The following is a 12412-nucleotide window of genomic DNA, read 5'->3' on the forward strand; positions in this document are numbered from 1 at the left end:
AAATTCAATGAATTAACGGGTTTTAAATCTAGTCCTGGTCTAGATTACAAAATCTCTGCAGCTGCAGCTACCCTAGCAAAGAGCCAAAAGCTTGCGATAGAGAGATGCATCCCAGAAAACACAGCAATCAATTACTGCACACTCAAGGCCATGGTCGGAGGAGCTTATTATTTGGCTTTACAGCCATGAAGGAGAGCTCATTACAAGCAAGCCATGGCCTGCATGCATGAATGAGGGACAGAGAGCAAGAAAGAGACAGCTGTGGATGTTGGAGGGATAATTTAAAGGATCTCATTGCACAGATCCAATGAGCCCTTGAAAAGAATAAATTCTCTCAGACCCTTTAATTACTCCTCTCAAAAACGCACTGCTTAGGATACAGTCAGCACACTCAAAAACTCCTCCAATTCCTCACCTGGCGATCAAAAACAGGACAAAACTTGATTAGATCAAACTTGATTAGATCAAATGTCACGAAACATCAATATATAACTAGATGAGATGGAAACAAAAATTTTCAGACTACACTCGAAAAAGTCTCATTTTTAGGGGTCAATAATGCTTGCCTTGTTTTAACCACATGCACACATAACGTTACAAAAACAACCCCTACAAGATATCCATGGAGCGAATCCACCTGATTGACTATGTATATGGTGTGCAAATCGGGAACTTCGGCAAAATGCAATATATAAATACCCACTAGGCAAGACTGTCTTGACACTACAAGCCCTCCATGCCATTAGCCAACTACAGTTTCCAACTTAGTAAGAACTGGCTGCTAAAAGCTTCAACAGCCAAGGCTGAAATGACACACAAAATACTTTTTGGCAAAGTGCCCAAAACCCGTTTTGAATGCACAGAAACAGAGAGGAAGCTTAGAGGAACTCCCATCAGAATTAAGAATGAACATTAATGTTGAGATACATCACAAAAAGACCCCTTGCTGAACTATCTACACCCTGCTCTTAACAGCATATTTCTACAAGCTGATCTTCAGATAAAACTCTTACTTGTATCCAGTGGAGAATTTAAGAGAAGCAGCTTCCAGAAAGGTTTTAAAGAGCCTTTTGAGAAACAATTTGTATCTCAATGCCCGCAATTCTTCAGTAGGTGATTGACTACGTGTCATTTGCTGCCAGAAATTCTATCAATTGCCTGATTACCAGTCCACTATTGCACATCTTCCTGTTCCTGCAATGATCAAAATTCTCAACAAGCAGCCCCTATTTATTTCATGGCTTTTCCTGTTGGCCCAAACTTTCATCCCTGCAAGAATACAGTCAACCTTATGTGGCCAAGGAGAACACTAGCCGGTCTCATCTCAATCTTGCACTCAACTCAGCACTCTCCAGAACATGGCAACAGTGACCCCATCTTTTGTCAGGCAGTTTTTGAGCCTCCATTACATCCCCTTTATATCCATCAACTTCATTCTGACAGGGCATTGCAAAATCTTGCATGAATGCCTAGCTGCACTAATCTTGAGACCAAAAACAAGACCAGATACAAAACTCTGCCCACATGGAAAGGATGTTCAGAGCATGCTGACCTGCTGCTTCAAAGAATGTACTCCTGGCTACAGAAGCCATAACATTAAAGAACGGAAGCCCAGTCTCTTTACTTTTAGTCTCTGGCTCAGGCAATTGGCCAGCCTCAATCCCTGAACTCTGGCCATCTTCTAAATGCCCATTGCTGTTGTCTCTATAAAGATGAGCACTAGTATCGTCACAACAAGAAGCATTAGCACCTATATTCTGTCGCTGAGACATTTCAACCTCAACCCTGACATCACCTAAAGGTAGAAGCTCCACAGATTTGTCACACCTTGGGCTACAAGACTCCAGGCATTGATCTCCATTCATACTGGTGTTGTTATCAGCAGAGCACTCAGGACTGTCAGATAGCACAAGAACATTGGGAGCCAAATGAGCTTTCAAAATTCCACCTGCACCCGGTGTTCCATCTACCTTTATTTCAGTATCTACTCCTTCCATTCTTGAAGTATTATTCATGTCTATGTTAGCTCCAAACGAAAGGTCCCTGACATTTTGTCCATGGTCTTTGGCGTTAGAAACTCTGGTTACTTTAGTGTCCTGCATGTAGAAAAGTATGTATGCCTTCTGTTCAAGCACAGCTTTTTCAGTCACTTGAGACACCTGAAAGTCAATGAAAAACCAGGTTCAAACCACACCTCATAACAAGGAAAGTTAAGCTATACCAAGGTGCAGCATCAAAAAAACATTTTATAGAACGTTTGATGATATAACTGAGCTTGATTATGAACAATACCCGACTGTCATCAAGAACATGCCATGTGTCCCTGGCTGTGCGAACAAAGCAGTAGTAATGACCTGAGTGGGTTGACCATCCAGAGTGCACCAACACTCCATAAAGAGAGTATTTTAGCTCCTCAACCTGTATTAAAATACCCCCCGTGCAGCAGCCAACGAAAGGAAACAGAAACCATATTAACCATAGTTTGCTGCTGACAGAAAAGAAGGATTCTGGTAGGAAATAGCGTCTATGAAGACAAGGAATATAAAGGCGGAGACATAATCACCTCTCCCCCATTGACAAATGGCTTCATATCTAGAATAGGATCAAAATGAACTTTTTTGTCGATTTTTCCCCCAAAGCCTCCTGAGCTACTGAATCGCTTAAATTGCACTGTGAGGATAGGAGGAGCCTTGTCAACTGTGAACTGCTTCAAAGCTCTAACTTTTGTTTTGCACCTACTGCATTGATACATGTTATCTCCATCTAAGACTTCAACTGCTGTAAATCGTGCCAATGCTTTCAGCAAAGAGTCAGCTCGCACAATTTCAAGGCTTAGATCCAGAAAAGGATCGAACGTATTGGAACAATGTGAGCACTGAGTGCACTTCACCTGTCATCCACATAAGGAAAGTTGTCTCTCAAGTAGAACAGGTGCACACAAAATTAGAAGTTATAGAGATCCAGTGGAGGGGAAATGCTCCTTTCTAAAACAGCACACTACAAAACTTTACCTGGCTTCTAAGCCGTCCTCCAAAAAAATTTTGAACGAGGGTTTTCTGAGATCCCAAGGGAGCACCTCCAGAAACCTCACCAGAATGACAGCATGTCTGTAACGCCTCAATCAAATACCTCATATATTCATGAGCATCCTCTTGTCGCCACATTTGAAATGATCTTGAAATGCCTGGTAGGTTGACTGTCAAGAAAAAATCAAGGCCTCTAGAGCAAAATAAGCCACCACTTTCCCTCATTCAAAATGGCAAGAATTTAATATTCACCATTCAACGTTACAGGACAAAAAGTCAAATGCAGAGTGGAAGCTCAAAAAGGTATGGCTTTGGATACATCGCAGGTTCTTAGCAAGATATGTGGGAGAAACTATTCTTCCAGATGTTGACAAAGCCTGCTTCACATGACTTTCCAGAGCGCACATTGCACAAAATCCCACCACGCCACCTTTTCAAGGAAGACAGCTTTATATCAGTACCAGGTAACTGCATATATCAGTACCACACAACTGCATATTCAAATCAGCCCCATACATAAACTTATTACAGGTGGGATCCAACTTTAAAGCACTCCATCTAAGATCGATCTTGTTTATATTTCCATTCTCCCCCCCCCCCCTCTCTCTCTCTCTCTCTCTCTCTCTCTCTCTCTCTCTCTCTCTCTCTGTGTGCGCGTGTGCGTGCCAGACAAACATTCAATATTTCCTTTTTCTTTCTTCCATTTTTCAGAAAAAATTCAATTTGTAAGCTTGGGTACACTCTAGTCCTATGAAGGCGTACTTTAAAACTGTCTCCATACTTAATATAGGGGCCCATCGAGTCAACCCCTTCTCTAGCGCTTTTGGGATATTATGTATAAAAATGAAAAGTTTAGGATCCATATCATACTATATTATGCAAAGATTTGCACTACATGGGCATGTCTTCAATACCTTGACTGCATGTACACACCGCTAGTTAGAGGATATGCAATGCTTCCTTGAGTTTGCAAACATCAGTTTTCTTGCCTTTGTGCAAAATGCTTGTGGTTTGTATGGCATTTCCATGATCTTGTGTGCTATTCTAGAAAAAACATTTTGATGTATCACTCTAGGACATGAAAATGTTAGAATAAAAAATGCAGTCGCTGACCCAGCAACAAGTAAGAAAGAACATCCCAACAAGGTCCCTGGTAAAAGGTAAAAAGATTCAGGTGAGTATCTCGTGCCAGGATCGGTTTTTATGAGGAGATGATAATGCATAGAATCAATAAGGGATGAAATATAACTTACAGTCACAATAGAAGGAAAATGGGCATCTCTCAGTCACATAAAAGCCTGGAAGAGACGAAGTCTGCACACTTCAAAAAACTCAGTTCATCTGACACTCTTAGGATGAGTTTACTTTCAGATCCGAGCTTTTGAAATAGGACCAAATTTTGGGCACCCAAACCAATGTGGGAGAGGGTAAAAGATTTTCAGCTGTAAAGCCTGCAATTCAAAACCAGTGACCTTCATTGCACTCATGCTGGGTGGCTTTCTCTGAGTGTCTTTTACCCAGGCTCAGCTGAGCTAAACATATACCTTTGTAAGACTAGAATAAGTCCAATCATACAAATTTAGAATTTTTGTTGTTCTAAAGATCAAAAATCTACAAAGAAAATAAAAGAGAAAATGAAAGAGAAGAAAAAAGAGGTAAACATAAACTTTTATGAAAAGCAAATGTTCAGCTGAGCTAAACATTGCTAACCCACTGCCAAAGTGATTTCAACGGCACTTCCGGATTACAAGGAAACACATATCCAAATTTTGGTGTGAAAATTTACCCAAATTTGTGTCATTGTGGTTCTTTGACACACGGCAAAGGTTGCTGCCCATGCTTATTTGCAAGTACCACATGTATAAAAATTGTCTCCCTTCCTCGGGTAGACCTTATTAAAAAATCGTTCAGAGCTTAAAGAAACTCTATGCCATGATGAGAGCTCAACTAGCACCAAGGAACGACAATGTACGCTACTCAGTTTGCAGAGGAATGAGGGACACCCACCGCCTAGAACTCTATGTGCAACAGGAGATTTGTAACTCATGGACAAGAACCCCTCATATAACTCAAGATACTTTCTGATACAGAGGAAGGGAGAGAGGTCCAAAACTACATATAAAGGTGCTCCAACGTTGCTAAAGAACTTCTCATCCCTCACTACTAGCTCTTACAGAGGACAAACAATATGGAAGAGGGACTGAGCTATCTTAGGTGGTCCACCAAAAGGTAGGGGAGGCAGACTGGTGCAGGAGGACAGAAAATAGAATAACATGGAAATTTTTCAAACAGTGAAGGACACATCAAAGTACATGGGTCTATTTCCAACGATCGTGAGTTGTGAGCAAATACAGGAAAGGAATGCTGCAGGTGACAATGGATGGGGAATCAATATAAAAAAGAGCACTGAAACGAATGAGGACGCATATCTGATCATGTTGAAGATCATGTTGAAGATAATCCTAGAGAAACACAAAATAATGGCGTTGTACGTGACAATGTAGGTAGAGTTCTCAAACAAAAAACATCTTACAATGGTGGATCTCATGATTTTGGGTGGGGATCCAAAAACCAAAGAGTAAATCAATGTGGATTAGGGTGCATGGGTCACCACAAATATCTGGGTGTACTAGCTAGAGAACACCAGCTGCCATGGCTTCTACTCGGTCTTCAATGGTTTGTCTCTATCTGATCCTGGCTCGGTCTTCTGTACTCTTCTCTTTACTTGGGCTGGCTCTGTCTTTACTGCTCCTGACTCCATGTGCTGTAGATTTGGCATCACCACCATCTGGGTTGGAGTCGGTCATTCTATCCTCTATGTCCACTGCCATTTCATAAGCTTTATTGTAGTCTGTATAACTAGTATCCTTTTTCATTCCTTTCCTGATGGTAATCGGATATTTGTCATCCGGCATAGGGTCACATTTTGTTAGCACTGCCTTCCAGGCAGCGCTATCGTTAGCACTGCCTTCCAGGCAGCGCTATCGTTACACTTTCTTAAAAAAGTGTACCACACCATTTTTCACCATGTGGTCCCCTACTATTTTGGTTCTTTCTCTCTTACACACTCACTCAATCACTCTCTCTCTCTCTCTCTCTCTCTCTCTCTCTGAGTTTGCAAATCATTCAAACTTTCCTATACACGGGCTTCCATCACAGGTGTTGCAAATTAATCATTCATTCATCTTGACAATTGTTTTCCTTTGACAAAACCAATTGAAGGCAGTGCTCACAAGTACTTGTACTCACTTGTAATAAGCGTTTTCGTTCTGCCCAAGTATGTTCGTACTTCTGAGCAAATCTTATATGCATACAGGAAACCAAACCAATAAATCCTGGGAGACGACAAAAATGATCCTTTTGCACTTGTCTTAAAGGGGCAACTGTTTATGTGCTGGAAAGCTTCTGCTCAAGTATCTCATAAAACTTACTTGGGCGGCAAATTTGTCAAGATGGACTTCAAAATAAAGGGAAAGAAGTGTTTTTTAATCATTATCTATCACCTAACAACGGGGTAGAACAATCTTTTGGGAGGATCTAAGTAAGCCGCAACTTCATGAGGATATCTTCATCACTGGGGTTGAAGCATGTACATAGATGGCAGAATTAAAATTCCTGTACGACAAGCTTGATACTGAATGGAATCTTACAGAATCATTCAAGAGGAGAGTTTCCCCAATTGGTCAAACTAGCACTCAGGCAATAAAAAAGTAGACAAGATATACACCTCTTGGATCCAATCCTCTGTAAGTAATAGACTTATAAAAGCGTTTCTCCTGAGTTACTGATGGTAGTAACTTCAGTACGGATAGTCAGGCCGGGCTTATGCTAGTTACTTTCTCAAGAATGAGGAGATCATAGAAGAGATTGCATGTATGAAGAGAATTCTTAATAACTGCAGGAAGTCAGGCATGGTGGGACAAGTCTATCCAAAAGGTTAAATCCTGGCTGAAAAAGGAAGGCAAAAAAACAGGAAAAAAGACTAACAATAAAAAAAGAGAAATCTCTATGACAAAATTGAACATTGTAGATATAAATCAGGGTCTTCAAAGGAAGAAAAGGAACATGAGATGGATATCCTCAATTTTGGAAGGACTCATAAAAGAAGGACCAAACTCATAATCAGAAGGAATTGGGACTAACACTAGGACAAAACAGTAAATGCTTCCAGCAAGCTCTCGAATTCAAGGAGCAAAGCATAATGCTAACAGAGCTACAGATGCTCTGAGTCCTCGGTTGATTTTGTTGTGAAGCTATACAAAAGAGATGGAGATGGAGAGAGGAAGTATGCTCTGACATTTGCCTTGATGCAGTTGCTCACATCGTGGATTGTTTAATCAATTAATCATTAAACTGCTGAAGAGCTGTCTGACGGTATGAGGAATCTTCAAAACACCAAAGCACAGGGCAAAAGGCCTTGTTATGAGCTGTCCACCCGGATTTCCTGGTCAATTTTCGAATGAAGTCGACAATGATTGCACAAATCACACCTGGTTATAAGCTGTCCACACAGCATTTGCCAGTTCAATTTTCAATTAAAGACAGCTATCTCTGTACAACCCCATAAATATTATAAATGGATCTTCCTGTAAATGTTCTGCTTATTTGGAGCCGTAACAGAACAACCCATCCATGGAACCTCACAACAGTCAGTCATCACACCCATTGAGGATAGCTTACCCCTCAGGGGTAGCCTAAGTTACGATTTCTCTTTTCTCAAAGAGAAAATCGGCACCTTCTCTTTCCGAAATCACGGCTGCCAGTTGCTATTTTTTTCCTAAGGCTTCACCTTTTTCTCACTCTCTCTCTCTCTCTCTGTCTTCCCCCCCTTCTCTCTCTCTCTCTCTCTCTCTCTCTCTCTCTCTCACACACACACACACAGCGCTTTCAATTCATCGGCCTTCTGAATGATTTACTATCATTCACCTTGTTCTTCTATTTGCACTGCCTAAAAATGATTTTCAGCGTGTTTTATGGTTAATTTAAGGCGCTCTCTCTCTCTCTCTCTCTCTCTCTCTCTCTCTCTCAGCGTGTTTTATGGTTATTTTAAGGCGCTCTCTCTCTCTCTCTCTCTCTCTCTCTCTCTCTCATATTAGCACTGCCTAAAAGTGTGTTTTATGTTTATTTTAATGCTCGCTCTCTCTCCACTTCTCTTTGCCCTCTCAATCACGCATATTTCTTAACGACGAGGCAGTGACCCACGACTGTTCACGCTCTGTTGCTTTCCTGTAGATCCACGTGAACCTCCTATTCTGAAGCGCAACACCAAGAATTGTTTACAAAGAATACTTTTCTCTAGCTAATTAATGTACTTCGCATTCCAAAACTGAGCCAAACAATCACACTTTTCCTCCAGTAGACCTTATAAACATGCCGCTGACACACTCATCTTAAGGCGATCGCAAACCGTCTCGATCTTACATCACCGTTATAACTACGCTGTACTTTGGCATGACACGGTATTGCGCAGTGAGATCCACGAGTATTGAGTGAAAAGGACAAACTCACATGAGAAACTGTGCAGCCCACTTTGCAAATACGCTGCAAAGGGAGGAGTGTATGTCAGGCACTGCAAGACCGAGTTGAGAAAACAAGTGTTCCCCAGATTCGCCAGCCCAGCCCCCTGACGACAAATTTGAAGGTTCATCAATTACAATTCCAGGAGAAGCGCGATTTGCAAGTGCAATGTGACAGAGAGGGCAAGAGCCCAATCCCTTCCAGATCCAGAAACAAAATCAATCGACTGGAAAGCTCCAAAGGGAAGGGACGGGACACTCACGATTCTCTCCAAGGGAGGACACGCAAGCCACTCGGAAGGCTGGAGAAAGTGGTGGGGAGGCTGGGGATGGGAGGGGAGGGCACGATCGGCGTCTGGGGAAGTGGGGGGGTCGATGGGGAGGGGATGGGAGAGGGAGGAGAGGAAGCGGCGAGCCAAGATAGGAGCGAGGCGGTCAGGGGAAGAGGTGAGGGAGGAGGGGGAGTCTTGGGAAGCGACGAGGGCAGCCATAGCAGAAGCAGAAGCAGAAGCAGAAGCAGCAGCAGCAGCGAGCTTGGCCACAGCTTTGGGCGCGATAGCCCGAGAGCTGAAGCTGAGCTCAGGCAAAGAGGAAGAAGACATTTTTTCAGAGTTCAGATTTATAGGACGTCGCATTTCACTTTTGGTCGGTGACAAGTCTAAGGTATATCCCTTGGAATCATGGATCTCTCTCTCTCTCTCTCCCCCCCTCTCTCTCTCTCCACACCACACTTCACTTGTGAGGTGCTCAGCTCGAAGGCTCGAAGTTTGTCAATCTACACCAATCAAAACTTCATCTTGTTCACACGAGAAAATTCCCAACTCCCTTGGCGCATTTCATAAAGGACCACTCCACACCTCTGCCCAACAACACTAGCTTTCCATTGGCTGGGAAGAAATGGCGCTCTGGCGCTAGGAATGGCATCCTCCCAAATGGAGGCACTAATCTTGAAACCAAAGGCGCTTCAATTTTGCCTCAAAATATGTGCCAACCTCTAAATGCTCCATTAGCCTCGCATTACTGACATCACATGCACTGGTTCTAAAATTTATAGGCCAGGTTTCCTACCATATCGACCAGCAAAATGCCATATGCAATGTTGTGATGCGAAACCAGGAGGAAAGCCACATGTTGTAGCAGAAAAATCAAATATAAACAACATACCCGAGCCAATAGGGACAGCAAAATTTTTGCCTATCTCAATAACTCTCAAGATGGTTTCACATTGCCTCGTGCCCGTCCAAGCTCGGGCGTGCATCAGCAATGTGTGAATTACACACCAACTAGACACAATATAATTAAAAAGTATTCCATCTATGAGAAGCACGAGAAAAATGCCTACATGGTATGGGTTGAGAGATTTCTGATACGTGGTATGGTTTAAAGATTTCTGATTTCTGTACGTGGTATGGGTTGAGAGATTTCTGATTAGATGTCACGTGTTTGATTTATGGGTGGGTGACTTAAAGACAATATGGATCTCTCTCTCTCTCTCTCTCTCTCTCTCTCTCTCTCTCTCCATGCGCACACATACCACTTGTGAGGTGGAGGGTTGAAGGGTTGTCTATCTACAATAGTAAAACATCTAATAACTTTTCAAGTCAAATTTTTGTGTATCTAAATGACTCTCAAGGCGATTATACACCACCTAGTGCCCACCCAAGCTTGGGCAAGTATGGGCAGTGTGTGGATTAAACACCAACTAGACACAATAAAAAGTGCTCCATTTATGACAAGCACTTGAACATGCCTACATGGTATAGACTGAGGGATTTCTAATTGGATGTCGCATGTTCAATGCCTCTTGTCAAAGGTGAGTGGCCCAAGACGATGGGCACCCCTTTTTTTTTTGACCTTTTTGGCCTCGCCCTTCGTTAGCTTGGGCGGCGCTCACTGTGTAAACACCCTCAATGATGGTTGTGGAACCTCCACCAAATTTGGAAGCTCATGAATGTTATAGTCTTTCACCATTCGAAGGCGCCAGGTGATTTCCATCGAGATATTCATTACTATGTGCTAAGTCTTGTCAAATTCTATGTTCTCAAGGCAAACAACCTTCAAATCGCATCCAAGACATTAAAGTCTATTCTTAGCATGAGCTAAATCAACTATAGTTCTTATTATTTCATTGTAGCAATTTTTCACTTAATACAATTTCTATCTACAAAAGTAAAACTTCTAATAACTATTCAAGGCTATCCTAATCAATCCCCTTTCCAATACACTTAGCAATTTGATTGCATCTACACAGCAAAGCATTTAAACCTTTGCCTTCCTCTCTATGATTGTGGGAAGCGCACACTAAGCAATGGGCAGCAAGACTATGCACAGGTAGCACAGACCAGCAAGACTATGCACGGGTAGCACAGATTGAGCGATGGGAGTGCATCCTTGCAATCACAAAGCTCAAGGAGCTTCAATGTGCCCTGTTAGAAAGCCTGCCCACCACTGCTACACGATAGTCTCCTATTGGATGTGCCAAGTACGAGGGGGTACCATGCCCTCGCCTCCTAGACCTCCTTCAGCCCCCATCAAAATGTTGGCAGGGATTGAAGGAGGGTCTATCCATTTACCTCATATATATACCAAGGAACCTTTATTATGTAGTATTTCTCCCCAATATTCCACGTGCCAAGGGCCTCTTAGCCCCCCATTAATTTCTTTCATTTATCCATTACCATGAGGGGTTAGGACCATACCATGGCCCCTTTTTTCCAACACCCCCCCATGGGCCTAACACCCGAAATTTAGAACTGCCAACTAGGTCTAATATACTGACCACCCACCAGGTCAGCCTAACACATAGCGACCACCCACAATCGAGCCGTGTCAACCATCAACACCACCTAGGCATCACCTAACGATTGCCCCATACTCAGGGCTAGAGCCGCCAATGCACCGTTCCCGCGTCAGTCATCAAGACACGAACAACCATCAACACATGAGGTTCATCACTTCTTGCATGTGCAGCCGCCAGAGAATCGCACACGTGCACGGCTTTCATGAATTGTCGCTGTCATCGTTGCCACATATCATCACCATAGTCCGCAGGCCAACCGGCTGCTCTCATATCATGTTAGAAAGCCTACCCACCACTACCACATGGTAGTCTCCTATTGGATGCGCCGAGTATGAGGGGGTCCCATGCCCTCGCCTCCTAACCATGCACAACCTCCTTCAGCCCCTAGCAAAAGGCTGGCGGGGACTGAAGGGGGGTCTACCCATTTACCTCATGTATACCACTCTTGCAAATAATGAACCTTACTTTGACTTAGCTTAATCCAAACTTGCTTCGAAAAGGGAGGGAGATAAGTAATATTTGAGATTGCATATATTTGAGATTGCAAAAACAATTTTGTCATTAAACTTAAAATCATGATGTTTCATTCAAGTTTCAATGTACATAGTTTGGTTTTGTGAAAGAGTGACTCTCTCTCTCTCTCTCTCTCTCTCTTAAAGGTCATATTCGGCCTTCATGGACAATAAAACTATCATCATCATCATGATCTCTTCCAAAAGTTGCTAATGTCCCCTCTCAAACCTCCTCTTCCCCCATGATTGTTCATCATGATCTTTCTCAAAAGTCACTAATGTCCCCTCTGAAACCTCCTCTTCCCCGGTGATTGCTCATAAATTGTTTTTGGTTAAAACTCCCCTCATGCCTTTCCAATCTCCACCATCCGAATTCCCATTGATGTATCTAGTCAAAATCCCCCAAAAAGTCCATTCAAAAGGAAGCTTTTAAAATTCATTCCACTATGCAATAGCGTGTTCCACATGTATGGTGACAGCAAACTCATTACAAAAGGACAAAGTTGTTCCATGTGTATGGTGACACTTAAGCTTCTTAAAATATGCATGACACATAAT

The 12412-nt window shown here is 42.6% G+C and overlaps 1 protein-coding gene across 1 annotated transcript; it reads right to left on the minus strand.

Annotated features, from left to right (window-relative positions):
- Positions 1-884: 884 nt before the first annotated feature.
- On the minus strand, positions 885-9144 carry LOC147884345 (uncharacterized). The gene is made up of 7 exons (XM_087398182.1): positions 8806-9144; positions 8535-8649; positions 3346-3456; positions 3012-3184; positions 2564-2890; positions 2293-2418; positions 885-2159 (listed from the first exon to the last, which is right to left on the minus strand). The coding sequence occupies exons 1-7, from the start codon at positions 9142-9144 to the stop codon at positions 1479-1481; spliced, it is 1872 nt and encodes a 623-aa protein (XP_087254308.1). The 3' UTR covers positions 885-1478.
- Between the last annotated feature and the right edge of the window lie 3268 nt (positions 9145-12412).

The sequence above is a fragment of the Dipteris shenzhenensis genome, chromosome 27 (genome assembly GCF_047967505.1).
Source record: "Dipteris shenzhenensis isolate YYH24624 ecotype China chromosome 27, Dip_SZ_1.0, whole genome shotgun sequence".
NCBI classification, from domain to species: domain Eukaryota; kingdom Viridiplantae; phylum Streptophyta; class Polypodiopsida; order Gleicheniales; family Dipteridaceae; genus Dipteris; species Dipteris shenzhenensis.